Source organism: Populus trichocarpa, chromosome 4 (genome assembly GCF_000002775.5).
Source record: "Populus trichocarpa isolate Nisqually-1 chromosome 4, P.trichocarpa_v4.1, whole genome shotgun sequence".
NCBI lineage: Eukaryota > Viridiplantae > Streptophyta > Magnoliopsida > Malpighiales > Salicaceae > Populus > Populus trichocarpa.
The window spans coordinates 18350996-18372162 of NC_037288.2; the positions used below are offsets into that span (position 1 = coordinate 18350996).

Consider the following 21167-nt stretch of genomic DNA (forward strand, 5'->3'; position numbering starts at 1 on the left):
AAAGTTAGGAGGGTGTCACGATCCTGGACGAAGCGGGTCATGGAAAGAGAACTAGCACTCCAAATTTTAGCTTATTTTATTTTATTTTATTTTATTACCCTCTCTTGTTTTTATTTAAATTTTAGCTGCAATTGTTTTTAAAAAATGAAAAAAATGCTACTAAAATCTAAATAGGAACAAGAGAGGGTTAAAAAAAAAAATTGCAATGTCATTTGCATTTTTCTTTAACGTGTACATTTAAGAAATATCTATGTGATTTGCGGTTTTTTTTATTATTAATATGGATGTTCGGGTTAACTTGCGTGTACCTTAACTAATATCATGGACCTTGAAATTAATAATCATATAAGTCTCTAGTAGCCTTAAGGTTTGTGCGAATCGAACTAGTAATTTCTAGAGAGTAAATTTAGAATCTGATCAATTGAATTACACCTTTCAAAAGTTGATTTATAATTTTAAATCTTAGAAAATCAGATGAGATATTTAATTAAGAAATAGTTTGATATTAAAAGGAGATTATAGAAGGTAAATCCTTGACGTAAAAATATATGAATCAAATATTGGAAAATAACCATAACATTATAAGAACTAATCAAATAAAATTCAGAGAGAATAAAGATAATCAAGGATCAAATATATTATATTTTAAATAGATTTACTCGTATCATTCCAGTTATATGAAAAGAATCTAATCTAGATAAATAAAAAAGAAGGGTGAAATTGTTTTTTTTTTTTTTAAAGGAACCTTCCGTGGATTGGACACAGACGGGAAGCGCGTGGAGGAAGAGTTCCCTAAATGGGGAAATAAATCCAACAAATCGAATTAATTGCACAATAAGCTGCGGTGACAAAGGGAGCAAAGATATAAAAAATGAGGTCGGAATGAAATTCAAATTCACACTAAATTCAAATTCACTACAAACTCTTATTAACTTCACGCGTCTCTCTCTACCGTCATAAAAAATAAAATCCGGGGGGTCGTAGTCTTCGCCATCGTAAATAATAATAAAAAAAAACCCTCACTGAAATCACGCACTCCCTTTTCGTTTCTCTTTGAGAGAGAACAAATTCTAGAGAGAGGCGCGCACACAGAGCCCTCTGCTATGCTTGTTTTCTTTGCCATTTCCGCCTTGAAAAACAAAGTGAGATAAAGAAAATCTGTGAGAATTTTATTTGTTTATTTAATTTAGCAGTCTCGCCGGTTGGTGTCATTTTGTGGAAATGAACGTTTTGAGTTAACGAGGTAGTCTGCTCTTTACTTATTTAAGTAAGAATTCTGTGCGCGCTCTCATTTCTTTTTATTTCAGTATTCTACTATTTAATTTGTTCTTGTTCCTATCTCTTATTTTTGCAGATTTTTAAGGGTTTGCCTGTTGATTTCGTCGAGTTTTGGTGGGAAGTGAAGTGGGTTAATCTTGAAATTGGGGCTTAAGTCTGTTAAGAGTATCAAGCTTTCGAAGTGGCATTGGTGAAATATTGATTGCCGGTTTAGAGGTAAGAGAAATGGGTGATACTGAGGAAGCAAATAGTGAAATGATACAAAGGTTGCAATCTTCTTTTGGAACAACGCAATCATCATCTACTACCATGGCTAAGCAACCCTTTTCTTTGATAAACCAAATAGATGTGTCTCAGTTGAGTTTGAACCCAACCCAAATGCGGGCGAGGCATTTTACGAATTTTTCTCAGAATTTTAGTGGGGATAGTAACAAAAGAGTAGGGTTTCCGCCTTCCCATCCTAATCAGATCCCACCCATTTCGCCTTATTCCCAGATCCCAGTGTCCAGGCCAGTGAACCAGCAAATGGGTCCGCAGAGTTTTAGTCTGGGGCCTACTCATTCGCGATCTTTGTCGCAGCCATCATCGTTTTTCTCCCTTGATTCCTTGCCCCCGTTGAGTCCGGCCCCTTTCCGGGATTCCTCTTCGCCTTCGGTTTCGGACCCTATTTCTACTGACGTGTTCATGGAGGAGAAGGATGGTGGTTCTCATTCGTTATTGCCTCCCTCGCCTTTTAATAGGGGCAATGCTCCACGGGTTGTTGAGAGTTTGCCTCCACGGAAAGCGCATAGAAGGTCTAACAGTGATATTCCATTTGGACTTGCTAATGTGTTGCAATGTTCACCGCCCCTTATTCCGTCGAGGGGTTCAAGTGGGTTGGAGCGGTCGATGTCTGGGAGAGAAAATTTAGGGATGGCTAAGCCAGCACAATCGGTGAAAAAGGAATGGGAGAGAGGTGGTGACAGCAATGCGGAGGGGATGGGTGAGAGGAAATCTGAAGGGGAAGTCGTGGATGATTTGTTTTCTGCTTACATGAATTTAGATAACATTGACGTGTTGAACTCCTCGGGTACTGATGATAAGAATGGTAATGAGAATCGTGAGGATTTGGATAGTAGAGCTAGTGGGACCAAGACGAATGGTGGTGATAGCAGCGATAATGAGGCAGAAAGCAGCGTGAATGAAAGTGGTGGCAACCTGCCAAGAGCAGGATTGAGTTCTTCAACAGAGAAGAGGGAAGGGATCAAAAGGAGTGCTGGGAGTGACATTGCTCCTACCACCAGACACTACAGAAGTGTGTCAATGGATAGTTTCATGGGCAAATTGAACTTTGGTAACGAATCACCAAAGCTGCCACCCTCCCCAGGAACTCGTCCAGGACAGCTATCACCCACCGATTCAATAGATGGGAATGCCTTTAGCTTGGATTTTGGGAATGGTGAATTTAGTGGTGCTGAGCTGAAGAAAATTATGGCGAATGAGAAACTTGCTGAGATCGCTTTAGCTGACCCAAAACGTGCAAAGAGGTACGTTCAATTTGGATCGATCACTAATTAACCAGATACATGATGTTATAATCCTTTGCCTCATTGTTTCATGTTCCTCATTTGTTTTCCAATTTCAGGATTTTGGCAAATCGTCAATCAGCTGCCCGTTCCAAGGAGAGGAAGATGAGATATATCTCAGAACTGGAACACAAGGTTCAGACTTTGCAGACAGAAGCTACCACATTGTCTGCCCAGCTTACTCTTTTACAGGTAGCGATGTGAAATATTGAAACTTGTTTCCATGTAATTGTAGCGTTATCTTTTCTATAATCTTTCACTATTTTCTTCTACATATCCAGAGAGATTCTGTTGGTCTTACTAACCAGAACAATGAATTGAAATTTCGCATCCAAGCCATGGAGCAACAAGCTCAACTCCGAGATGGTATGGATTCTCCCACCCCATTTTTTTTTGCATATTTTCTCATTGCATTTATATGTTCTGTTAGTGTGCGAATAGCGTCAGTGCCTGTTGTGTGAATGTACTATCCTTGGTTATTTCCTGTTCGTTGTTGTATGAAGAACTTGCGTATCCAGAATTAAGCCTTATGGTGAGTAAGTTTTGTCCATGGTGATTAGCTCTCTTGTTTGCGTGGTCATGCTGCCATGGACATTTCTCTATTATTAACTTGTGTCCATGTAGTTAGGTGAGCAATCACTTTCGTTGAAAGTCTTATCTGTTAGTGTATGATGTAACTCCTCTTCTAACATATAGTCACAGTGTGCAACTGGTTAGCGTAACCTGTTGAAACTTGAAAGAATTACATGGCTAATATTCTTTGGTAGATTTGTTGATGGAAAAAATATGGGAGGCCTTCATTTCATGGATTATTTACTTATTCTTTGACCTTCAGCATGTTTGGTAGATTTGTTGGTAATTGTATTCAACTGTAACAGCTTTAAACGAGGCATTAACTGCTGAGGTCCGACGGTTGAAGATTGCGACTGCGGAGCAGGGTGGGGACTCTGATCCATCCAAGAGCATGGTTCAGCAGCAGCTTTCTATCAACCCTCAGATGTACCTGCAGCAGCCACGACCTTCACAACTTGGCATGCATCAATTGCAGCAGCAGTCATCAGCCTCCCAATTCAACATGCATCAACGGCAACGGCAACAGCAACAGCAACAGCAACAGCAGTCCTCCCAGCCACAGCCTCAACAAAATGGAAATACTACCCCAAAGCCAGATTCAAATCAATAGGCTGGGAAGAAAAAGATGGCTATGTTGATTATTAATCGTCTCATCAACTTCCGGTGCTTTACATTTACTACTTACAATGCATTCATTCATTTGTTTTCCATCTCCAAGCGACGTCTCTATGGTTTGGTAGTTACAAATTCAACCTGCATCGCATATCTCCAGCTCGGAATTTCGTTTAAAGTGATATATATACAGGCCTTTATATATATATATATATGTTATTCATGATTATGATTGTTACTTGTTTCTGGTAGATATTTAATCCATAAAGAGAACATTTCTTAGACGTGACATGTTTTGTTAAGACGTTTAAAGAGTTGAACTGAAAACTCTTATTTGTTTATTTCAGTAAAGAATGGCTGATTCCTTTATAATTACTTGTGCTTTTGTATGCCTTTAGACTTGTTATTTTGTGTTTAACCCAACCAAGAAAATGTTTTTTATTTAAAAATGTATTAAAATAATAATTTTATATTTTTTAAAAAATATTTTTTAAAATAATTTAAAAATATCAAAAATATTAATTTAAAATAAATAAATAAAATAAAAAAAATTAATTTTTTTTTAAAATGAAAAAAATAAATAGATCCTAAATGGTTTGGGAGTTTTACTTAGCTAAAAACACTATTTATCATTTGATTGTGGTGTTTTTTTTTCCTTGGTCTAATTGAAGCTCAATTATTGTCACAAATGATAAGATTGAAAGGAGGACAAGCATGAAAAGAACGAAAATAGATGGTTATTTTGAAATTTGATTTAAAAAATACACTTTTATCCTTATATTTTTTAATTTATAAACTTTTGATCCATCAATCTTTTTTAAAATTTATTTTTTATTTAATTTTATTTTCTATATTTTTTTTTTATTCTCAGTTTAAGAGATGAGAGAGAGTGGCTGGATGTATTAGTTAAAATCAATTTTGACCATAAAAAAGATATATTTATGTGTCAATAAGTTTCATTTAATGAAAGAAATTTATCTTATGTGTTTCTTGTCTTTAACTTTACTTGAGATGACAGATATGGACTTATATATTTTTTTAGTTTTGAGTTGATTTTGAATTTTTAGATGAATGTTTTAATTGTTTAAAGTCACATACAAGTTTATCAATGTGTTTTGGGTCAAAATGGGTTTCTAGATAATAAAAAACATAAGCCATGATTTTCCTGGCACTATATTGGATGGAATCATATAGGTGACATGTTGTTTGTCTTTATTTTATTTTATTTTAAGGAGGAAGGCGACAAGTTGTCTACCGCGTTAAAAAAAATTATACAAGTCAGCGCATCTGAGCCTTTTTTTATACCTTTTTTATAGTTTTTGTTTTTCAAGTTAATCCTTCTTAATTGACCTTTATTGATTTTTCTTCATTTCTTTCCAATCCTATCCTTTAATATTTTGTTGGTTTTTAATTGGGCAGCGAAATTTGTTTTGATTTGATATTTATAGGTTCATCGTAATCTCAAATAAATAATCCAATTTTAGGTGGTTTTTAATTTTACGTTCGTCTATTTTTCTTATCATATAGTTAAATAAAAAATTATTGAACTCGATTGAGTTCATGACTCGGGTCATAGATTTGATTAATTGACTTATGTTGGTTACAAATCAGGCTTTATAATTTATTTTGGTTACACAAATAATTCTCAATTTATTTAATTAAATGTATGATAAACTTTTAAATTTACGATTGAGATTTTTTTATGTTAAAAGAACATGTATGAAATGCCATCATATTCATTTTTTTATGTTGAAAAAAAAGTTTATCCGACACGTGGTGAAGCGAGAGTCAAATAGCTAGTTCTTGCTATGTTATGTTTCTAGTTTTGAAATATGCAAGAGAATAGAGGGACAGAAGAAGCCAACTAGTTTAAGTGTGTTTGATATTGTGATGCAGAGTGTATTTTAAAAATATTTTCGCTTAAAAATACATTAAAATATTATATATATATATATATATATATATATTGTGTGTGTGCGTGTGTTTTATTTTTAACATCAACAAATCAAGACTATTAAAAAACACTAAAAAAACATCAAATTGATATATTTTTAAGTGAAATACATCTAAAAACAAAAATTACCGAAGTCTCAAACACATTAAATTTGGTAGATACTATGTTCAAGATTATAGACTGTTTAAAACTCTTTTAATTGTGAAATGAATTAAATTCAGATGAGCCGCCTTAATTAAATTGAATATCTCTTAATAAAATTTCATGTTTGAAATAAAATTATCTTAGTTGTGGATGATTTGGTTAAATTTAAGACTTGGAACATTTTTTTTTATCATAATTTCCTATTGATTATATAGGGTCAAAGTTCAGAATGGGCACTGCTGAGACGTCATTCATTTGAGGATTTGTTTGGTGTTCAAATATGTGGAGCTTATCCAGATACAGTTGCACGTACTGTTGAGCTTATAGACCAGGAATGTAGTGGACTTCATTAACATAAAAATGGGTTGCCCGATCGATATTGTTGTCAGCAAGGGTGCGGGGTCATCTCTTCTTACAAAACCAATGCGGATGAAAAGCATTATAGAAGCTGCTTCTGGTACATTGGAAAAGCCTATAACTGTCAAGGCAATAATCAATATTCATGCCAACCCCTTGCTGATGCTGTTATGTTGTTCTGCAACTTCATAGCTCAGCATATTTTACCATTAGGGAAATGCAGATTCTCGTGTTGTCCTTGTGTTTTTTCTGCTTGTGTTTCTAGCGCTCAGCCTGTGTTACTCTCATGCTTCTCTGACTAAGCTTAATTTTGATGGCTCATGCTGCCTTTTCATTATGTAGGTACGAACAGGTTATTTCGAAGGAAAAAATCGTGTTGACTCATTAATTGCGGATATTGGAAACTGGGAAGCCGGTGCTGTGACTATTCATGGCCGATCATGTCAGCAACACTATAGCAATCTTGCTGATTGGGATTACATTTACCAATGTGCTAGAAAGGCCCCGGAATATTTGCAAGTTTTTGGAAATGGGGATGTTTTTTCACGTGTAGATTGGAACAAGCACAGTCCGACTGCCCCGAGCTTTCTTCATGCATGATAGCTAGAGGTGCATTGATTAAGGTCTGGAGTCTGGAGCTATGACTTGTAGATTTCAACATTTTAAGTAATTGTTATTGGATCAAGTCCTTGTTTCCTCAAAATCAAGCTTTGTTGCCTGAATAATATTCACTGTGTTTCTCAGCCTTGGATTTTACTGAAATCAAAGAACAGAGGCGCTGGGACATCAGTTCTGGAGAGCGGTTGAACATTCTAAAGGATTATGTGCGTTCTGGCCTAGAACATTGGGGCTCTGACACCAAAGGTATATGTGTCAAACAAGTAATTTTGTTCCGAAGGGTGATTCAAAAGAGGTTCCAATGTAACAGCAATTCCTTGTTTCAACAACTGCAGGAGTGGAGACAACCAGGCATTTTTTGTTGGAATGGCTGGGCTACACATGCAGATACGTACCAGTTGGTCTTTTAGATGTCATCCCAGATGGCTCTACATGTGCACCAAAACATAAATCATACATGTCATTTAACTTGCATCAGACCGAGCAAATCTGTATTCCATGTCAGTAACTCACTTTATTTCAGTGCCTTTTGCACCCGCAAGGGCTCTGTGGTGCTAGTTTCTTTGTAGCAACGCAAGCACAAATTTGAGAGTTAATTTTAACGTGGTATTTTGAGAGGAACGAGGTGGTTATCTTCATCTGAATTTTGTATCATTTGTTTTTCTATAATGTCTGAAACAGTGTATTTTAAAGATAAAAGTTACATGATTTACACAGGGTTTTGTTGCGAGTTATTTGGCACATATGAGAAGGTTTAATGCTGCCAATTATTTTACTGTTGGATGTAACACGAACAATGACTAGTTATTTCAGGCTCTCCATTAGAAAATAAATGCCATACGCAGAAACAGAAAATCATTCAGCATCATCAATTATATGACCGAACTAATTCACTCACATTCATCCGAAGCAAATGTAACCAATCATGTAAAATTTCGAGTGATTTGATGCACGGTGAGATGCTGAATTTCTTATAAACCAAAAAGGGAATGTTAACAGGGAACTAAAGATTAGAAAACTCCCACAGATAGAACTTTGATGGAGCACCTATCCCTGTATACAAATGCCCTGTCGATGCCGATACACCATTAAGAAAAAATAATAAAACCAAGCACTTTTAGGATTAAATCTTGCAAAATTTAGAATACCAAACAAAATTGTGTAGCTTCTACTTTTGGAACCTTTATTAATCCAAGGCAGCACACATAGATTGTACTGAGATCATTAGATAAGTCATCTACCACCTGACCACATCACATAATAAATAATAATAAATCCTGCTGTCATGACCCAAAATCCATCAATTCTGCAAAGAAGACAACTTCCCGACTTCACTAACTTTATGCACCTCCTGATTTAGGGGTGCTTGCACCCAGCTCCCATCAATGGACTCGAGACTTCCATTCAATCCATCATCCATAAAATCACCGACCCTTTTCACCTTAACCTCCTTTGGCTGCACAGGGTAATTCCCAGAGAAGCAAGCATAACAAAAGCTCGGAGACTCATCACCTAACAATTTCTTCAAGCTATCCAATGGTAGAAATGCAAGCGAATCGCATCCAATAAACTCCCTAATCTCCTCCACGCTCATTCTGTTAGATATCAACTCCTCGGAACTTGGTGTATCTACTCCATAGTAGCAAGAAGCTATAATTGGTGGACTAGCAATCCTCATATGGACCTCCTTAGCCCCAGCCTCCTTAAGCAACCTAACAATTTTCGACGAGGTAGTTCCTCTCACAATTGAATCATCCACTACCACAACTCTCTTCCCCTCCAAGACTCCCCTCACTGGAGATAGCTTAAGCTTAACACCAAAGTCCCTAATCTTCTGGGATGGCTCAATAAAAGTCCTTCCTACATAATGCGACCTTATCAACCCTTGCTGAAAAGGGACACCAGCTTTCGCGGCATAGCCAAGTGCAGCCACCACCCCAGAATCTGGGACTGCAATCACCACATCGCAGTCAACAGGAGCCTCGGTAGCCAGTATTTCCCCAAAAACGTGCCTTGACTCATAAACAGATCTACCAAATACTACTGAATTAGGCAAAGAAAAATAAATATGCTCAAATATGCACTGTTTCGGTTCAGGGTGGGGCATTAAGCAAAGTGATTGAACCCCATCTTTATCCACCACTAAAACCTCACCAGGATAAACCTCTCTCTCATATGTGGCCTCAATCAAATCAAGAGCACAAGTCTCAGAAGCAAACACAACAGCACCGTTACTCCTCCTTCCCATCACCAAAGGCCTAAAACCAAAAGGGTCCCTCACAGCCACCAACTTATCCTCGGTGACAAACACCATAGAATAAGCCCCTTCTAGCTTCTCGCAAGCATCAACAATCCTCATAAAGAAAGGTCTAGCCTTTGATGTAGCAATCAAATGCAGAACAACTTCAGTATCAGAACTAGTGTTAAAAATTGAACCATTATCTTCTAGCGTAGCCCTTAATTTCCTATAATTCACTAAATTCCCATTATGGGCAACCCCAACAGAACCAAACCGGTAACCAGCAACAAAAGGTTGCACATTTTTAAGCATTGAAGACCCGGCAGTCGAATATCTAACATGACCTATAGCTAAATCACCAGGTAACTGGTCAAGTTTTGACTCATTAAACACTTCAGAGACTAAACCAACACCAGTAACAGATTGCAAGACCTTATTTTCATTAACAGCAACAATACCAGCTCCTTCCTGACCTCTATGTTGCAAAGCATGAAGGGCTAAATAGCAAAGACGCGAAGCTTCAGGGTCACCATAGACACCTACAACACCACACTCTTCGCGAGGCTTATCGTCATCATCGTCAAAATAAGAAGAAAAATCATCTGGGCTCTTTTCATTTGTGGAAACAAGGTCAGAGATTGGATTTTTAGAGGAAAGAGTGATGTGGGTGTTGTGGGAAAGGCAAGGTTTTTGAGGGAAAAGAGAAGGTTTTTGAAGGGTTTTGGGGAGGATAAAAAGAGGGGCCTTTTGGGGTATTTGAGGGTTAGGTTTCAAGGAATAAGAAGGCTTTGAAAGAGCAGAGAAACTAGTGGTGTCTGCCATGGATGGAGGAGGAGAAAAAAGAATGGTGCGTGCGTGCGTGTGGGCGAGAGAGAAAGAGAGAGGCTGAGCGGAAGAGTGAAGGAAGAAGTTTGTGGAGCTTTAATAGTAGCTTGCAATTTGACTAGGTTTTGAGAGACTTTTACTTGATGGAGGGTACGGAAGATGTTTTATATGAGTATCTTTTAAGTATTTTTTATTTTGAAAAGTATTAAAATAATATATTTTTTATTTTTTAAAATTTATTTCTTATATAGTATATTAAAATAATTTAATATAAAAAATTAATTTAAAATAAAAAATAAGTTAAACGTCAAATATCCTATTTGTAGTTACCGCACGCCTAGATTCCTAGAAGGTTATTATTGGACACTACAAAGAAAGAAAGGGTTATTATTGGAAACTACAAAGAAAGAAAGGGTGGAAATTGCAATTTAATCATCTTTTCCCAATTACATGGAGTTATGGAGAAATCCTCTCTTATTCGGGGATTTCTAGTGCCCGAACCGCGTGATACTTGTGACTTGTGAGTGCATCTCATGCAAAATAAAATAAATAATAATAATAATAATAATGACTTTTAGAAAAAGCAGTTTGCAAAATAATATCACTAAGGTAGGAGACTTCATAATATTACAAAAGAATTTATTTTATTTCATTCAAAAATTATTATTTTTTACATTTCAAAAATATTTTTGAGAAAATTTAATTTTTTATTTTTATTTTTATATTATTTTGATACGTTGATATTAAAAATAATCTTTTTAAAATAAAAAAAAATATTTTAAAAACCAATCCCTACAACCAAAATTAAGATTAGATATCAAATATACTATAAATATCATGATGGTTGCCACTCACCTCCTCCTTGTATTTTGCTCAAGTGGGCAACTTCATATGCACAGTAACTCTCATTAATTTCCGACTTTTTTCGTAATAAAATCTGTCATAATTACTGTTCGATGCTTCCTACCGGTAGAAGATGACCGAATCTTTTACCGGTTTTTCTTTTTCGAACTTTGAAGGTACCATGAAATAATCAAGATTGAAGATTTAGAAGAAACGATGAATTTTTGAAGGTATTGTGAAATTGCCCTCTCTAATGTGAAAGGGTATTTCAGTCACAGTTTGTTTAGTTAGCTATTTCTGTTATTAGTAATTGGTTTTCAATTTGTTTCTGTTTTTCCATTCCAGCTCACATGCGTATAGCATGTCAAGCTTTTCCCCTTGTTTTCTCTGCTCGGTACTTCTATATAAACCAGAGCAAGAGCCTAATGAAGATTGAACGATTCATTGTTAATTTCTTGCGTCTTAAACATCCAGCTTTCATCTATTGTGTGATTTTCTGTCTGTGCATTTAACAAATTGGTATCAGAGCCTTCATAAACACCATAAAACCCATAAACACCATAAAACCCAAAACACCGAGTGAGGAGAGATGGCAACAGATTCAAACAATTACGCACAAGCTTGTATCCCAAAGTTTGATGGAGATTACGAGCATTGGTGCATGCTCATGGAAAATCTGCTACGATCAAAGGAATATTGGAGCGTCATTGAGACAGGATGGGTGGAAACAACACCGATAGAAGCTTTGACGACAGTACAGAAGAAAGCCTTGGAGGAGATGAAATTAAAGGATTTAAAGACCAAGAATTACTTGTTCCAGTCAATTGACAAGTCAATCTTGAAAACAATTGCCCAGAAGGATACTGCGAAGCAAATTTGGGAGTCTATGAAAATCAAGTATCAAGGGAATGCTAGGGTTCAGCGTGCACAACTCCAAATCCTTAGAAGAAATTTCGAAGTATTAGAGATGAAGCCTGGGGAAGCAGTGACTGATTACTTCTCGAGAGTACTGTTGGTGGCGAATGATATGAGGAATCTTGGAGAAGACATGACAAATGGGAAGATTGTTGAAAAGATACTGCGTACTCTAACTGAAAACTTCAATTACATTGTCTGCTCAATTGAAGAGTCAAACGACATCAACAAGCTTTCAGTAGATGAGCTGCAAAGCTCATTGCTCGTGCACGAACAGAAATTTAGAAGGCACAGAAGTGGTGATGATCAGGCATTAAGAATTTATGATGATAGATTTGGGAGTAGAAACCGAGGGAGGAGTAGTTTCAGGGGAAGAGGCCGTGGGAGAGGACCTCAAGTTTACAATAAAGCAACAGTGGAATGCTTCAAATGCCACAAACTTGGACACTTCCAATATGAATGTCCAAGTTTGAACAGAGAAGCCAATTATGCAGAATTGAATCAACTGGATGAGATGTTGTTGATGGCACATGCTGATTTGGGGAACAAAGACCCATGTTATACAGAATCGAACCAAGAACATGCCAATTTGCAGAGAAGAATTGATGAGGAGAACAAAGGTTCAAGGTACACAGAATTGAATCCAGAAGAGGAGAGGTTGTTAATGGCACATGCTGGGTTGCAGAAGAGAAACCGAAATGATGTTTGGTTTCTAGACTCAGGCTGCTCAAACCATATGTGTGGGGAACAAGGTATGTTTACCAACTTAGACACTAGTTTTCTGCATTCTGTCAAGTTGGGAAATAACAACCGAATGAGGGTAATTGGAAAAGGAAATGTGATATTGGTTATAAATGGAGTGAATCATGTTTTGAATGAAGTATATCATGTTCCTGAACTCTCTAATAATCTGTTGAGCATTGGGCAACTTCAAGAGAATGGTTTAGCGATTTTGTTTAAGGGTGGATTTTGCAGAATTTATCACCCTGAAAGGGGACTTATAATTGAGACCATGATGAGTGCCAACAGAATGTTTATTCTGTTGGCTGAGACGCAGAGAGCTTTAAATGTTCCTAGGTGTTTGCAAGTAGATTCCATGGACTTACCTCGTCTGTGGCACAAGAGATTTGGCCATCTAAGTGCCAAGGGATTGCAGCTATTGCAACAAAAGGGAATGGTCCGTGGATTTCCCCATTTTAAAGTTGCAAGTATGACATGTACAGAATGTTTTGTAGGCAAACAACGTAGGAATATAATCCCTAAGAAAAGCATATGGAGAGCATCACAACCACTAGAGTTAATTCATGCAGATATTTGTGGTCCTATCTCACCAAGGTCTAATGGGGGGAAGAGATATATGCTATGTTTTATTGATGATTATAGCAGAAAGTCATGGGTATATTTGTTAGTAGAGAAGAGTGAAGCATTTCAGCAATTCAAAGCTTTTCATAAGCTAGTTGAAAAGGAGAAAGAACTACCTTTGAAGTGTTTAAGAACAGACAATGGGGGAGAGTTTAATTCAAAGGAGTTCATTGATTTCTGTAAGCAAAATGGAATCAAAAGGCAGTTAACTGCTGCATACACGCCACAACAAAATGGCGTGGCTGAAAGGAAGAACCAAACCATGATGAACATGGTCCGTTGCTTGTTGGCAGACAAGAAGATGCCTAAGAGTTTTTGGCCTGAAGCTGTAATGTGGAGCTGCTATGTGTTGAACCGATGTCCATCTGCAGCAGTGAAAGAGGTGACACCTCAGGAGGCATGGACTGGGTTGAAACCTACTGTGGAACATTTTCGTGTGTTTGGATGTGTTGCACATGTCCACATTCCACACGAAAAGAGGGGCAAACTGGACAACCGAAGCTTCATTTGTATTCTGCTTGGATACAGTGAAGAGACCAAGGGCTATAGGTTGTATGATCTTATAGAAAAGAGGGTGGTAGTGAGCAGGGATGTATCTTTTGAAGAAGAGAAGGAGTGGGATTGGGGTGAAAAATTCCAGGAACAGATTCTGTTGGACCTAGAATGGGGTGAGCATCAAGAAGGAGAAAATAAAGGGGCTGTTGAAACTGACAGTGGGGAAGAAAGTGAAGAAGTCAGCAGCAGTGAAGGCCAACAAAGTGTGAGGGAAAATGAAGTTACAGCTGAAGTTGCAGCTGAAGTTGAGGTAGAAGGAAATGAAGATGTTACTGCTGTGATAGAAAGGGGTAATGATGAGACTGAAGGGAGAACATGTCATGCCCTAGCATGGATGACAGATTATGTGGATGGAGAAGGTTTGAGTGAAGATGAGGTGTATGTCATGCAGATGGCAGCAGAGGATCCAGTTTACTATGAAGAAGCTGTGAAAGAAGAGAAGTGGGTACGGGCAATGGACAATGAGATTCAGTCCATTGAGAAAAATAACACTTGGTCACTAGTAGACTTACCAGCTGATGTCAAAAAGATTGGGGTAAAATGGGTTTATAAAACCAAGTATAATGAAGATGGGGAAATTGCAAAACACAAGGCGCGCCTGGTGGCAAAAGGGTACTCGCAAAAGGCTGGTATAGACTATACTGAAGTATTCGCACCAGTAGCTAGAATGGATACAGTGAGGATGATTATATCCATGGCTGCGCAGAAGGGATGGAAAATAGGCCAATTTGATGTGAAGTCTGCTTTTCTTCATGGGGAGTTATGCGAAAATGTTTACGTTGAACAACCAAAGGGATACATAAAGAGAGGAAAGGAGCAGATGGTCTACAAGTTGCACAAAGCCTTGTATGGGTTAAAACAGGCTCCGCGAGCTTGGTTTCACCGGATTGAAGCATACTTTCTTAAGGAAGGATTCCAGAAATGCGAAAGTGAGCAAACATTGTTCACAAAACAAGGCAAAGGGGGTAAGATTGTGATTGTTAGTGTTTATGTTGATGATCTAATTTTCACTGGTGATGACTATGACATGTTGGCTGAATTCAAAAGTTCAATGTTGAAAGAATTTGACATGTCTGACTTGGGAAATATGCATTTCTTTCTTGGAATTGAGGTGGTGCAAAGGGAAGATGGTATTTTCATTTGTCAACGAAAATACGCATTGGAGATTCTAACAAAATTTGGGATGTTGGAAAGTAATGAAGTGAGCAGTCCAATTATTCCGGGAGTTAAAATCAGCAAAGATAAGGATGGAACTCTAGTAGATGAGACATATTTCAAACAGTTAGGGGGGAGTTTGATGTACCTCACAGCCACACGACCAGACATGATGTTTGTCACATGTTTGGTAAGCAGGTATATGGCAAAACCCACTAACTTACATCTTCAGACTATAAAGAGAGCACTTCGGTATTTGAAGGGGACAGTGAGCTATGGTATCTACTATAGAAAGGATGGGAATGGTGAATTACGGGTCTATACAGACAGCGATTATGCTGGGGATGTGGAGGATAGGAAGAGTACAAGTGGTTATGTCTTCCTGTTGAATTTTGGTGCAGTATCATGGTGTTCAAAGAAGCAACCAATTGTCACTTTATCCACAACTGAAGCTGAATTTGTGGCCGCGGCAATGTGTACGTGTCAAGCCATATGGATAAAGAGGATATTAAAGGAGCTGAGGTATAATGATGAATATTGCACTCGCATATGGTGTGACAATAGTTCCACAATTAAGCTTTCAAAAAATCCCGTGATGCATGGACGTAGTAAACACATAGATGTGAGATATCACTTCTTGAGAAATCTCACTAAAGAAGGGCTGATCGACTTGGTGCACTGTGGAAGTAGGGATCAATTGGCTGATATAATGACTAAGCCCTTAAAGGCTAAAGATTTTCAGAGGCTTCGAAATTCACTTGGGGTTTGTGATCTTGCAGACTTAAGCTAATTGTTGCTGCAACAATTAGGCTTAAGGGAGGGTTTGAAAGGGTATTTCAGTCACAGTTTGTTTAGTTAGCTATTTCTGTTATTAGTAATTGGTTTTCAATTTGTTTCTGTTTTTCCATTCCAGCTCACATGCGTATAGCATGTCAAGCTTTTCCCCTTGTTTTCTCTGCTCGGTACTTCTATATAAACCAGAGCAAGAGCCTAATGAAGATTGAACGATTCATTGTTAATTTCTTGCGTCTTAAACATCCAGCTTTCATCTATTGTGTGATTTTCTGTCTGTGCATTTAACATAATGTACTTTTTGCTAAACTAATTCACTAAATTCTAGATTTATATTTGATATTATGATATATAATAATAATAAAAAATAAATCATGGTTTTGACAAGGGAGATAAGAGGGTTGGCAAAGCTTCCGACCCCTGTAAAAAAATTATTTTTTTTAATTTTATTTTTCCAGGTTTTTCTTTAATAATATTTATAGTTGTAGTCCAAATAAAAACAATTAAAATCTTAATTTTTTTAATTTTATTTTCTGGCTTTGCATTTTTTTTTTTTAGTTTAACGTGGGTGTCCGGGCCAGCTTGCGCTCACCTCGACTAATCCCACGGGCCCTGAAGTTAACGACCATGTAAGCCTCCAGTGGTCATCATATGAGCAACCACAGGGCTTGAATCTGAGACCACAGAGGGAGTAAACCTCTTGGTCCCAAACTCTTACCACTGGGCCACCATCTAGATGGTTGCTTTGCACCTTAAATATATTGGTGATGGTATCATATATTAATTTCTTTAATATATAACTGTCATATATTAATTTGGCCTTGGATTTATTTTTTGAGGAATACATAAACCTTTCATGTTGATATGGTAGCATCTCTCCGAATTTAACGTGAAAGATATAAGTTGCCTTTACTTGTGAAAATTTTTCTACTTTTTCGAAAAAATTCTCTAATAAATAAAAAAATTAAAGAAAACACGTTTGCTAACTTGGAATGAAAATTACTTTTCAAAAAAAAAAAAACATGTAATTTCTATTTTTTTCACTTTTTTGGAAATTGTTTTTAAAGATACCAAAATAGTTTTTTTCCAAATCATCTAGTATAGAAACAGGGGACTTATTTAATTCACCTAATGTTTTATGGCAATTCATTTTAATATTTTAAATTTAAATCAAATATGGTCCTTTTCTTTTGAAATTTTTGTATATAACAAACATGTTTACTTAATTTCTGATGAAAAAAATCTATTAAAAACAAATAAAAAAATCCGAGATGAAAATTAAAAATATTATTTCAAATAAATACAATTATAATATTTTTTGTCTGAGTGACTACTCATCTATATCCATTTTTATTATATATACTAGTTGGGTTTAATAAAGGATATTATGATCTGATGACAATTAAAAAGAGATAAAAGCAAGTTTGAATAGCTGAAGTGCATGCTATGAGGATGGAGGTAAGTAGCAGGATTGCATGTTATTGCAAAACACCAAGTGAAGCAAATTAAAAAATTTCAAACAAAAGCTTTATGCTCGAACATATGGAAATGGAGCTTTTGATGCAAAAGTGAGTATAGAGCTGTAATCGCCCTAGCAGTTGATCCAACATGCGTGCTGCAATGAAATCAGTCATCCTGTATAATAGAAATGGTAAATGTCATGGCATTGGGAGTTCTTGCAAAGTCAGTGTTGTGAATGCCTGTAATTGTTAAAAATTGCCCTAGCATAGGAAAAACGATATTTCCTTAAACTAAAAATGTGATAACCATTAGCAATCAATGTAAGCACACTGCCCTGCCAAATGGAATTTATTAGAACAAATGCAGAAATGGTTGCTTGGATGGAAGATCATCATTGAAAGAAAACGTAGGGTTTGTAGTGGTGTGCAAAAGGCAGCTACCTTGATAGTGTTTCACAGTGACCTTGCACAATATTAACAAAATAGGATGGTAGTAGCAAGGGAGTAGGCTGGATCAATCTTTTCGTAGCATCATGATCATAGCAAGGAATGAATGCAACTACTATGAAACAAATGGCATGTTTTCTCAGCAATCCAAGAGGTGCTAAGACCTTTTTTCCATCCCCCTTTTATTGCCAAAGAAGTTGGCTTTTAGGCAATTTATTTCAAATTAGCTGTGATTGTTTCTGTTTTGCTATCAAATCTATAGCATGCTGTACAACTGCCGACCTGCAGTAGAGGCTTCTTGGCTCCGGAGATACGTGTTGTTGGCTAAGCCCTCACGGTGAAAGAGCTGCGCGGGTTACCTTAAAGTACAATTCCCACCGAGCAACAAGTATAATTCTTTACAGATAATTTAAATTAGCGACAAGATATTATAAATGCCAGAGTGGCCTTACTATCACAATCCACTGATATTCAGTCTCGTGTCGCTGCTATTCCCCCCTTGAATATAAGCTAGGAATGACACCTGTACGTGGGATGACCCACTGTTCTTCTAATTTTTTTTGAAGGGTCAGCAGCTGTGTGAAGTGCTTCATGCTGAGCAGAGTCATCTGAGAGTTCGTGTGCTTGTGAAGTGCTGCAAGGAGCATTCCAAGTTAAGTTGGAAGTGGGAAGCAAATAATTAGTAGTGTAATGAGCTGTGAGAGAGTGAAAATGTGTAGAAAAGCAGAGCATCAATTTTAATGAAGTTGAAGCCTTTGTAAACAGCTAGTCATCGAATAAATTGTCCATGGATGACACAGAATAAGCAAAGCACTGTTCAATTTTTTTTGAAAGATGGTAATGCAAAACACAGAGGGAAATGAAGACCATATAAAAGAATCAAGGGAAATAAATGAGTAATGTGCATAATACCGCGGCAAGTTTGAAAAAAACGCATGGTGTTCCCACCGAGAGTACTCCTGCTGATTAAAGTGAAGAGAAGGGAGAAGGAAAATGAAGGGTCTTTTAATTCGTTGTTAAATGCGAACATTAATGGATAGGGAAATAATGGCAAGTTTAAAGGCGCACCCATTTCTAGAAATCCAAAAATAACTCGATGGCTAAAAAGCAACGACACAACAATTGAGGCAACGGCGACATCACCAAGCCGAAAAAAGGACCAGCACAATTTCTGGAAAAAAGAAGGGCAAAAACAACATATGAAGGATATGGAATAACATACAAACCTGGAAGCCAGTTATGTTACCCTAATAGAAAATCATTTCAAAGGAAAAGGTTTATATAGTATACAACACCAATAACACCTGAATTCCCATGAAAATAAAATAAAATATGCACACTGAACTAATAAGTGACTCTCAAGCATAAACAACTCTCTCAGATAGCAGAAAAAGACCGACACAGAAGATCCCAAACCAACCTAATTGCAAAGAAACCAAACCAAAAGGAAATAGTTAGCTTATCTAGCAACTCTAGTTGAAACCAGAGGACAGGCAACAAAGGTGGGGCAACAACGAACCAAAAATATGATCAGAAACCAACTCTGCAGTAAATCTCCCATAAGAGCCTGGTCTCTCTCAATTAATAGGAATTGAGCAAGGACATGGCAAGTGGGGTTTGTATTTAATGGAAAATCATTGCACAACCACTAACCATTCGAGAAAAAAAAATTATCTAGGTGGTGGTCCAGTAATAAGAGTTTGGGATTAAGAGGTTTGCTCTCTCTGTGGTCTCAGGTTCAAGCCCTGTGGTTGCTTATATGATGGTCACTGGAGGTTTACATGGTCGTTAACTTCAGGGCCCGTGGGATTAGTCGAGATGCGCGCAAGCTGGCCCGGACACCCACGTTAAACTAAAAAAAAAAAAAAAAAGCCCACCAAAAGACCTCAATCTTGCGCCAAATAGCCACCCCCGAGGAAGTTGCTTCGACACTTATAGTTTTTGCGATTTAAAAATATTTTAAAAAAAAATTAAATTTTTTTATTTTAAATTAATATTTTTTAATGTTTTTAAATTATTTTAATGCGTTGATATCAAAAATAATTTTTAAAAAATAAAAAAATATTATTTTAATATATTTCTAAATAAAAAATATTTTAAAAAATAACCACAATTATATTCCAAGCAAGTTTAAACTGATGTACAAACTGATCCCAAGCCATAGATCCAAAAGAAACTTGAGAATCCAAAGAAAAGATGCGAGATTTTAGAGGAGATTAGATGGATATCACGCGTAGTATTGATGTAATAATATTAATGGTTATTATAATGAGAGTTTTAAGTTAGATTTGTAAATGTTTTAATATTCAAGTTAGACATGACAACTCATCAAGTTCAGGTATTTTATATCTAGCAAACATGTCAGACCTACGTGATTGTAGATTTGGTTAATTGTTAAATCCAAACACTTTGGGTTTGGCAGTCACGCCATATCCAAGCGCCAAACTACGAAAATACCCTTACATGCATCTTTGTTTTTGTTGAAACTCAAGGGTAATTTTGTATTTGAACTGTTTTAATAAAAGGAAAAGATGGTGAAACCCCTCAACACATGCATATTTTTTCCCTTCTCGGGGGCATGACTGTATCTTCACTGTTTATTTTTTTAAAAGACAAAAGAAGCCCCAACCCAAAACTTAAAAATTTGTTCCCTTCAGTATCTATAGTGTAGCCTAAAAAACCCGAACAGGCTATATTGTCCCCAATCATTATTTTAATGCCAAATGTATCTCATAAAAAAAAATAATTTCACCCAAATTGCATGCTTAAGTTTCTTTGATAAGGACAATTATATCATTATACTGCTCAAATCTATAGTAATATATATTTATGTGAACAGAAAAAAAAAGTTGTAATACACTTATCTCTTTTAGTTTTTGTTACTAGTGGGGGGTGGCCCGCGCTACGCCGCGAGCTAATTTTTTTTGCATAAAAAATATCAAAAAACTCTAATATCTAAGAGCGTTAAGTCTATCTGCAAAGCTAGACTAAAGAGCTTTGAACTTGGCTACAACGCTTAACTCAAGAGTAATATTTATAATATTAATTATAATACAAATAGTAATATTTATAATACAAACTGACCCAAGTTCTTATAGTTTTTTATCCATTGAAATCAAATTAATGGTTTTTCTTCAATATTAATAATATTTTTTAAAAAATTATTAATGATAATAATAATGATAACAATAATAATAAGAATAAGAATAATACTGATGATTATAAACTTGGGTCTGGCGCCCCAGCCAGACCCAAGTTTCTAGGGTATGGTTCCCCTAATAATAATAATAATAATAATAATAATAATAATAATAATATTAAACTTGTCTGACCCAAGTTTTTATAGTTTTTAATTTCTTCAAATCAAATTTATGGTTTTTCTTCAATAGTAATTTTTTTAAAAATTTAATAATTATAAAAATAATAACAATATTAAGAACAATAATAATAATAATAATAATAATAATAATAAT

The 21167-nt window shown here is 36.2% G+C and overlaps 2 protein-coding genes and 1 pseudogene across 2 annotated transcripts; 2 read left to right on the forward strand and 1 right to left on the reverse strand.

Annotated features, from left to right (window-relative positions):
• Window positions 1-968: 968 nt before the first annotated feature.
• Window positions 969-4400, forward strand: LOC7453607 (bZIP transcription factor 29). The gene is made up of 5 exons (XM_002305432.4): window positions 969-1243; window positions 1355-2804; window positions 2903-3035; window positions 3125-3209; window positions 3722-4400. Exons 2-5 carry the CDS (start codon window positions 1504-1506, stop codon window positions 4024-4026), a joined length of 1824 nt encoding a protein of 607 aa, XP_002305468.4. The 5' UTR covers window positions 969-1243; window positions 1355-1503; the 3' UTR covers window positions 4027-4400.
• Window positions 4042-7917, forward strand: LOC7477845 (tRNA-dihydrouridine(47) synthase [NAD(P)(+)]-like; annotated as a pseudogene).
• Window positions 7918-8203: 286 nt separating this feature from the next.
• LOC18097889 (amidophosphoribosyltransferase, chloroplastic) lies at window positions 8204-10289 on the reverse strand. The gene has a single exon (XM_006384470.3). It carries the CDS (start codon window positions 10160-10162, stop codon window positions 8402-8404), a length of 1761 nt encoding a protein of 586 aa, XP_006384532.2. The 5' UTR covers window positions 10163-10289; the 3' UTR covers window positions 8204-8401.
• Window positions 10290-21167: the final 10878 nt, after the last annotated feature.

What these genes read in the sequence shown, in the direction of transcription:
- LOC7453607 (XM_002305432.4), top strand. Translation starts at nt 1,504, where the DNA reads ATGGGTGATACTGAGGAAGCAAATAGTGAAATGATACAAAGGTTGCAA. An exon ending in GACCCAAAACGTGCAAAGAG is followed by an intron (nt 2,805 to 2,902) that starts GTACGTTCAATT and finishes TTCCAATTTCAG; the next exon opens with GATTTTGGCAAATCGTCAAT. An exon ending in ACAAGCTCAACTCCGAGATG is followed by an intron (nt 3,210 to 3,721) that starts GTATGGATTCTC and finishes CAACTGTAACAG; the next exon opens with CTTTAAACGAGGCATTAACT.
- LOC18097889 (XM_006384470.3), bottom strand. Translation starts at nt 10,162, where the DNA reads ATGGCAGACACCACTAGTTTCTCTGCTCTTTCAAAGCCTTCTTATTCC.